Genomic DNA, 9,109 nt, shown 5'->3' with positions numbered 1-9,109 from the left:
ATCACGGCCAGAATGTTGTGGGGGTGGGTTAATCAATCTTACGAAGCCAAACTGAGAGTTGGTCCGTCTAGCGCTCTGCGGCTAAGTCTTCAAGTTCTAGAGTGAGAAAGTACTGTGTGAGAAAAAATGTTTTCTCTGACACAAGTTCAAGGTGACCTATTTATACGTATGAGTGCTCCATAATGTTCGGAGACAGTCACGCTGCCATTGATTGATTTATAAGAGATATGAGTAACCGACATTGTGCTTTACGCTGGGCGGCCTGCTTTATATTTAAAATGTTTTTCAGCATGTTAACGGCTATATAGTAAAATTTGCTTATAATGCTTATTCTTTATGTCTTTTAAGCGATTTTCCGGCCTATATTAATCTTTTCATGCGTGTAAACCATAGGGCACACCAATAATTATCTCTTCATGTTTTAAATCCTTTATCAGACAATTTTTTCTTTACAAACAACAGTTTAAGTTTACTTTATGCATTGCTAAATCTACACGAGTATCAAAAGTTGCTATTCAAATCTGACTAAAACAAAGCTGCAGGTTTATGTTCATACTGTACCTTCAAAGATCCAACCTGAGACTTAATAGGAGACCAGTTATCCAACATGAAATATATTTCTGCAACTTGAGCATGTGATCCATCTCCTACAAAGAATTCATGAAAACTTCCATCAACTTCTATCCAACTACGCCCCGGAACTTTTTGTATTTTTCGTTCTTTCATCGTTTCCCTCACCCTCCTAACACGGTCCCACATCCCAAAACGCGCACACATGTTAGATAACAACACATAAGTACCCGACCCATAACTATCCATTTTTATTCCATGGTTCACCATGCCATTTTCAAGATTGTTACAGGCACTAAGCAAAGTACGCCACAACACATCGTTTGGCTCAACTGGCATTTCTTCTATAATGTTTATAGCCACTTTTATCTGCCTCGCACGAGCGAACATGTCAACAAGACAACCATAATGTTTGACTTCTGGGTCAACGTTATGGATTCTTCTCATGATTTCGAAACACATGACACCTTCCTTTAACATTCCCGAATGAGCACAACCATTTAGCACGTTAACAAATGTGATTGCGTCTGGTTTTACATTAAGTCTATGCATCTCAAGAAACATATCAAACGCTTGTTTTCCTAATCCGTGAATAGCTAAACCACCAATCATTGAATTCCAATGATCGACATTTTTCTCTTTTATGCTCTTGAAAACATGCATCGCAGTTTCTATGCTACCTGATTTTGCGTACATGTCTATAAGTGAAACACCAACCTTTCCATCTAATTTAAACCCGTTCTTGTTTATATACGTATGTACAGTAACACCTTCATCGAGCAGTCCTAACTGTGCAATTGCGGATAGCGCAATCGATAAAGTTGTATCATCAGGAGCGAGATTAACATCACTTATCATATTATTAAACACTTCTAACGCTTCCAAACAAATCCCATTCTGCATGTATCCAGCCATCATCACGTTACATGAAATCACATCTCTTTCAGGCATTTCATCAAACAGTTGTCTAGCAATCTCAATACGCCCCAATTTCGCGTACCCATCTATCAGTTTAGCCCAAGTGATAACATCTCTTTTCGGCATCTTATCAAACAAAGCACGAGCCAAATCAATCTTCCCGCTCTTGATACAACACTGAATCATTAAGTTCCACGAAACCAAATCTCTTTCAGGCATTTCGTCAAACAGCTCCCAAGCCATTCGAAACCCATCTTCTACAACTCCATACCCACTAATCATACAATTCCAAGACCTCAAATTCTTCATTTCCATCGGCAACGAATCAAACAACTCACGCGCCAACAAAACCTTCCCACATTTGACATACCCATCAATCATCGAGTTATAACTAACCGAATCCCTTTTGCGCATTTTATCAAACACTTGGCGTGCAAACTCAACACGCCCGCATTTCACGTACATACAAATCAAACAATTCTGTAAATACAAATCATTCACAACTCCACTTTTCATTGAAAACCCATGAACCTGCATTCCTTCTTTAGCCAACCGTGACCGTGAACATGCTTTCAAAACCAACGAAAACGTGAACTTATCGACATGAACACCATTTTCAATCATCAAACCCAAGATAAAAACAGCTTCTTTCGGGTCATCATCAGCATCATCTCCATGAGAATAAGTTTTAATCACAGCATTCCACAGAAAAGGGTCCTCTGCATTCGAGCATCGGGTTATAGAATTCGAAAAGAATAGATGGCGAGAAAATTGAATTAAAGGAGTGTGTGGTGAAGAAGTGAAATTGAGGATTAATTTGGTGGTTAGATAAGAGTTTGATATGAATCCAGTAGTGAGTAATCGAGCATGAATTTGGTTGATATCGAACTGGGTTTTGCAATTTGGGAGATGGATTAGGGTCTGGCGTGTTGAATTCCATGGTTGTTGGTGGTTTGAATGGACGGAAGTTAGCATTTGTGTCACCGGGAAATGGGTGGTTTGGTTTTTGTATCAGGTAGCCTGATTTTATCGGATGAGTAGTTATGGTAGTTAATTGGTTAAGAAATGTACAAGGTTTAGTTCACACCGTACAAGTTAAATATGTTACCAATTTCAGTCACTTCTATGCTAAAACCTTTCAAAATATAATTATATTATACCTTATATCTAAAAGGCAAAGCCCAATCGAATAGTAACTCACAAGTTTCACAAACCACCCCCACTCTTTTACTTACTTATATTTTAGCCCCAAACAAACATATAATATCTAACTTTATGGTTTTTACAAACTTAGCACAAACTTTTACCATTTTACACTTTAACCATTAAACTCTACATATTATACCTTATATCTAAAAGGCAAAGGCCAAGTGAATAGTAACCCACAAGTTTCACAAACCACCCCCACTCTTTTACTTACTTACATTTTAGTCCCAAACAAATATATAATATCTAACTTTATGGTTTTTACAAACTTATCACAAACTTTTAACATTTTATACTTTAACCATTAACCTCCTCATTCGTTATAAATCGACTACATACTTTATATACTACCTAATAGACAAAAAATAAATAATAGTCGCCAGTGGTGCTTTCGTTCTTTCACTTTTTTCCCCATTTTCCACCTTTAAAAAAAAAAAATAAACCCTCATAGTTTGTTCAAATATTAAAATCGACCCCCAAACAGGGAGTAAAGTGTCAAATACTCATTTTCATAAAAAAATTAAAAAAAACTACACCCAAATATTCAACGGGCCATATCTTCTCGCTCGCACCGAGTTAAATTTTTCTGAAACCATCGTTAAACTCGAAACAATTTTAGGAGCACACTGTCACTAACTATACGCAAATCAGACGGTTTTTAAAAAACGCTAAATATTTGAGGTACTTTTCATACACGTCGATTTTGCGTTAAATTTTTAAAAGTCGACAATTCCATAGTGAAACGCGGAGATGTACATATATTGTTGTTAATTTAAAATAACATTTAAATCTTTCACGGATTATACCTTTTAGTTCGACTCGAGTTGCGCTTCAACGATATCATCGTTAGCCACAAAATAATTTTACAAACTAAACGCAATATAATACATTGAAAACCGAACCCCGGCGCGAAGCGAGGGTTCGAACACTAGTTATATACCTATATGTAAAATTGAAATGAATAGTATTATTCATTTTTTCACTTTTCGCAAACTTAACCTCCCAACTTCTATTAAAATACAAATCGACCCCCACTTTATACTCTTATTATAATACACAACTTAACCCCCTAATTTTTATTAAAATACAAATCGAACCCCCACTTTACTAACTTTTTTTTTACTAATATTCAATTACTATTCCTTTTTTCACTTTTCGCAAACTTAACCCCCCAACTTCTATTAAAATACAAATCGAACCCCACTTTATACTCTTATTATAATACAAAACTTAACCCCCTAACTTTTATTAAAATACAAATCGAACCCACACTTTACTAACTTTTTTTTTTACTACGTAGTCATATTCAATTTTCACAAACTTAACCCCCTAACTTTTATTAAAATACAAATCAAACTCCCACTTTATACGTATATTTTTTTTTCAAATTTCACAAACTTAACCCCCTAACTTTTATTAAAATACAAATCGAACCCCCACTTTACTAACTTTTTTTTTAAATAAAACCCGAACGCTAAAAGAAGCAAATTTCACAAAAGGAACAACCCTTCAATGTTATATGTCGAAAAAAATTCTTTTTTTATAAAATAGATCAAGACTTTTTTTTAACTCGCATTCAAAACGGGACCCCCGGCGCGAAGCGAGGGCTCCACAACTAGTTTTGTCTATTCAAAACTTGAGTTATAGTATCATCATAATCATCATAATATAATATATAAGATATATAAATATAATATATACAGAAATTTAAGATATTAATCATAATGTATTCATCAAACAGACTATTATACATACAACTTTGAAGGTGTGAGCTCTATAGTAAAATGCATTGTAACAATAAGTCTAAATTTTACAGCCTAGATTTCGAAACCACTTCCACATAAAACATTACAAAACCGCTATCAATGTAGATTTCGTGTAACCCGATAACTTATAGTACCTTCATGAACTCCGATTAGCCTAAATTACTTGACTTTTTCCATCTTGTATTCCTCTTAATGTCTCACTACTTCTTAGGACCGAAACCAAAAATCAGTTTTAAATGAAGAAAGTTGTTTGTTATGTGAAGGCGTGTTTACAATTCTTGAGAGTCCAAATCGGGCTTTGAGGGATACTCGAGACCCTGAAGGGCTGGCATCCTACGTAAATCTTCATCACTGTAAGTGGGAATAAACCAGTATCTTTCAACTGTTCCGAATACCTGAATATTCCCCAATTCGGGCTTTAGGATCGATAACATCGAAACGCGGTTGGATTAAACTAAAAGAGAAAGGGAAAAAAAGGCATGAAAAACAACATGATACCTGTTCAAAGTTCCTCTTTCGACCAAGATCATATCGCCATTTTGGACTTGTCTTCTTCTCATATGCCTAAGCAAAACAAAATTCAGACAGTTTTTTTTTTTTTTTTTTTTTTTTTTTTTTTTGTATATAAAGAGGATAAACCACTTTAAAATATCTGAAATCAAGCTATAACTTGATTTTTTTCCTAACGACAGCCCTTAGGGCTGTCATTAAGGTGCACTAATGTGTTGTAAAAAGTGGTTAATGTTGACTTATATATGACAGTTATTAAAAAGTACAAGTCTTGCACCTTGACGACATATAAGAGCTGTCGTTAGAAAAATCATTAGAAAAATCCTGTTTAATTTTAATAATTCTTGAATTACTATATACCAATCCTTCATCACAGTCACAACGAACAATAACATTAACCATGAATTTGAATATTTGAAGGAAAGAAACTAATACCTCAATTGTTGTAGTGTTCCCTGACACTAGCGATGCGTGCATGATCAAAAAACCAAAAACACTCAAGGCAAAAGCCAAGTTCAAAACTGTACAAAATGGGAACAATAAGTGAAAACGGTCAACCAAGAGATAGCAATATAAGCGGGTCACAAGTTGCAACGATATGAATTTACAAACCCGCACCAAAAGCGAGAAAAGTCGTCGCAAGAGTGCTAGGAGACCCAGCAATCTCTCCTTCACTAAAAAATGTTATAAAATACGGCAACAACGATAAAGTTACAAGACTTGTCTCCAAAAGCGTATAGAACTGCAGCAAACAATCAATGAAAATTATACTTCACCAAATTGTATTATTATTTAGTAAATTACCAGAAAAACAATATTAAGCTGACAACAAACACTTCACTATCTTTGGCATTAGCCAATAGGTTCTCTAAAGTTTATTTTATCATTGCATTCAACTCGATGCAAACTACGTAAAACGAGAAGTAGATAACGCACCAGGAATAAAAGAAAGTACTTGTAGTTTAGTGCACCAACGCAGTTAACAACCCACACGCAATGATGGTCCATTTTTAGCACACACCTCCCACCTACAAAAATAGCAGAGACAAATAAAGAAAATTAGACTGTAAAATGGATTCTTGTTAAATAATAGAAAGATGTAATTATTAAAGAAAAATAAATTGAACTTACAAACAGAACAATGGTGACAACGAGGAGGTTTTATTTGGTTACACTTGCGACAATACCGGATTCTTGCATTCGGTAAATCAGGTGTGGCCAATGGGCTGAATTCAGTTCCGGTCAATCGGTCAACATCCCCTCTTTCCTCGTCTACTAATGGTCTATAATTAGGTGGCACGCCACCAGGGTCTGTAAGAACCACAGAGAAGTAACTCCATAATAGCATCACCAACTACATTATTAACATAGTTATTTGGATTAGATTATAACTTCCATTACCCAAATAAACAAATAAAAATTAAAGCGATGTTAACAGATGAATTAATCCAACGAAAAATGTTATAGGTAGCTATGGAAACAGAAGAACTGAAGTAAAAGCAAACTAAAATTAGGCAACACTGCCTGATGGTTTTAAAAAGGATCACTACATTTCTAATTTTAGTCACCAAACTTTTTTGATTCTTATGAAAACCATCCAACTTCTGAAAACCTCCATATAGACCATTAATCTTCGTCCACTTATTTTAGGGTATTTTCGGCAAACTTACCCAAACTAGTCAGTTGAGAAGAGTATAGTCATGTTGGTAACAATTTATACCTGAATAAATTGGATGGTTTTAGGGTATCTTCGTCCTCTTATAATGTTCGGTGACTAAATAAGGAATTAAAAGTATGTCGGTATCTATGACAACTTCCCCCTTTGAAAGCATTAAACGACTATCAACAGGAAGCTGAAATCCTTGAGATACCAAACAACAGCTAAAACCTATCAAAATTATGAACTTTTCGCACACTTATGTAAAAAAAAAAAAAAAAAAAAAAAAAAAAAAAAAAAAAAAAAAAAAAATCATGTATACATACACAATTCAAAGTTTTTAATTTTTGGCACACAAAATAGACAAAAGTATGTATAATGTGTTGAGGTGGTGTTTAATTGTGAGTAAACTGGAGCTACAACAATTTCTTTAGTTACTCACAAACACCATAATTATACTAGTGATTTCAACAAATAAGGCCGCTATTTTATGTAAACTACTTCTAGGTATCTGATTTTTTTAACAAAAAAAAAAAAAAAAAAAAAAAAAAAAAAAAAAAAAAACCTAACAAAAATAGCTTATGTATCCTAATAACAGACTCTTCTTGTGAATTTGCTATGGACAATCAGGCCCTAAACGGGCTGGAACTGGGCTCAGATGAGCGTGACGTGGGTGACCCTAGCCCAATAGAAAATGTTCAAGCTGACTTGCAGGACGTACCCCTCTGTCCTGCTTTTACCGCGGTAGCTCGGTTTCGTGTTAAAAGGAAAAAAGCTCCTCCTTTGATCAAAAGTCATTTTATTAAACACGTGTGGGATAGGAATAATATGAAGCGTAACCGACGTCGAGATAATTTTCGGTGGCACGATAGATATTTTATTGAGAATGTGATGAAAGACTCGGAAGAGGATATTGGTTGTTGCTCGTGTTGCTCTTCTTGCGCGTCATCGGACTCGGAAACATAGTTTTTTAGTCGTCGTGTCGTGTCCTCGTAACTGTGTGTCGTCTTTAGTTTCGAGTCTGTGTGTGTGCGTGCGTCCTTTTTTGCGGTTGTGTGTTGGTCCGTGTTTTGTCTAGCTCCTTGCTAGTCTTTATTCGTGTTCTGTTTTATCCTTAATAATAAAATCTGCTTGCCTTTCAAAAAAATAAATAATAACAGAATGATCTATAGTACTTACTCAAAATCAAATTCCAAAACAACTTAAAATAAAGAGCACATAGACAAAGGCTCCTAATTTTATAGTAATTTGGGAAGCTATATTTACCCAATTTAGGTATCACTTCAAATCATAGTCAATAGTAAGAAGGTCAACCTCAGATTATTTAACTAAATTTATAGTAACTAAAAAAAGAAATTTAGTAGTTTAGTAGTATTAGTATAACAAAGTTAAAACAATCACAAATGTAAATAAAAACTAGACAAATCAAATTAAAAATGATTACCAGGGTATGAAACATGATCAAGACAACAAGTGCAATGAATGAATCAAGACCACCAGAGGTCAAAGCAGGACCATAAATTGACAAAACGACGGCGTAATAAGAAACACCAACAACACCAAGAACCAACAAGATCATGATTGAACCTAATCCTCTGAGTGCCGTACAGAATTTGAATACATTCCAAGCCATCACAGCTCCAGATCTATACATACTACTCTTCTATATCTACTCGAAATAATTCAACCAAAAGTTCAAGAAATTCAAAACCCAGAAAAAAGATTTGATTTTTTTATTGTTTTCTGATTTTGTCTTTAAAAAGTTTTAATTTTTAAGAAATGGGTCTGTCAGATAACTTGTGGGTCTTTTTTCTTTTAAGAGAAAAGAATTAATTGATTGAATTTGAATTTGATATCAAAGGGTTTATGAATTTTAGGTAAGGAGTCTTGAATCCATATGGGAAGAGGAAATGTATTGTTTTCTCATTTTAGTTTTCTTTGACAAGCGTGTGAGTTTGTGAGACATATAATGTAAAATGAATAATGAATATTAATATTAATTAAATATTAGTAAATATGAAATGAATAAAAATATTGTACTAAGTAATATATTTTTTTTATTATTTATAAGAGATGGATAATAAAGGGGGATGATTCTCACACACACTTTTTTTATCCTCACACACCTATTTTAACCTTTTACTCTTCTAATAATACTCAATTGGTGAGTGAGAATCAAAAAAGTGTGTGTGAGAATCATCCCCCATAAGTAAAGTGCCATACATTCTCTTCTAGATGAATGCTCTCAAGATGACCTTGTAAAGATGGTAAGTTAAATTGTTGTCGTTTTTCACTAAAATAAGATAAAGGTGACTCTTATTGCAGATTTGCAGAGATATAATATACTTATATATAAATCATGCACGCAGATACTAAAACGTAAGATTTTTTTATTGTTAAATAGAGCATTTGCAATGATAGCTGTAATGTGATAAGGTTTTTATGGCAAAATGTTTTAGTTGAATACCGTAAGATAAATAAA

At 34.1% G+C, this 9,109-nt stretch overlaps 2 protein-coding genes across 2 annotated transcripts; both read right to left on the bottom strand.

Moving 5' to 3' along the window:
- Positions 1-349: 349 nt before the first annotated feature.
- Positions 350-2,569, bottom strand: LOC139844822 (pentatricopeptide repeat-containing protein At2g45350, chloroplastic). Its single transcript, XM_071835054.1, has one exon. The coding sequence runs from the start codon at positions 2,461-2,463 to the stop codon at positions 526-528; it is 1,938 nt and encodes a 645-aa protein (XP_071691155.1). The 5' UTR covers positions 2,464-2,569; the 3' UTR covers positions 350-525.
- Positions 2,570-4,413: 1,844 nt separating this feature from the next.
- Positions 4,414-8,457, bottom strand: LOC139844821 (probable protein S-acyltransferase 14). The gene is made up of 7 exons (XM_071835053.1): positions 8,072-8,457; positions 6,102-6,324; positions 5,907-5,998; positions 5,589-5,712; positions 5,406-5,491; positions 4,959-5,024; positions 4,414-4,855 (listed from the first exon to the last, which is right to left on the bottom strand). Exons 1-7 carry the CDS (start codon positions 8,279-8,281, stop codon positions 4,730-4,732), a joined length of 927 nt encoding a protein of 308 aa, XP_071691154.1. The 5' UTR covers positions 8,282-8,457; the 3' UTR covers positions 4,414-4,729.
- Positions 8,458-9,109: the final 652 nt, after the last annotated feature.

Source organism: Rutidosis leptorrhynchoides, chromosome 4 (genome assembly GCF_046630445.1).
Source record: "Rutidosis leptorrhynchoides isolate AG116_Rl617_1_P2 chromosome 4, CSIRO_AGI_Rlap_v1, whole genome shotgun sequence".
In the NCBI taxonomy this organism is placed as follows: Eukaryota; Viridiplantae; Streptophyta; class Magnoliopsida; order Asterales; family Asteraceae; genus Rutidosis; species Rutidosis leptorrhynchoides.
This window is presented reverse-complemented; position numbering and strand designations above follow the sequence as displayed.

What these genes read in the sequence shown, in the direction of transcription:
- LOC139844822 (XM_071835054.1), bottom strand. Translation starts at nt 2,463, where the DNA reads ATGCTAACTTCCGTCCATTCAAACCACCAACAACCATGGAATTCAACA.
- LOC139844821 (XM_071835053.1), bottom strand. Translation starts at nt 8,281, where the DNA reads ATGTATAGATCTGGAGCTGTGATGGCTTGGAATGTATTCAAATTCTGT. An exon ending in TGATCATGTTTCATACCCTG is followed by an intron (nt 6,325 to 8,071) that starts GTAATCATTTTT and finishes TTAATAATGTAG; the next exon opens with TTGGTGATGCTATTATGGAG. An exon ending in TTGTCACCATTGTTCTGTTT is followed by an intron (nt 5,999 to 6,101) that starts GTAAGTTCAATT and finishes CTATTTTTGTAG; the next exon opens with GTGGGAGGTGTGTGCTAAAA.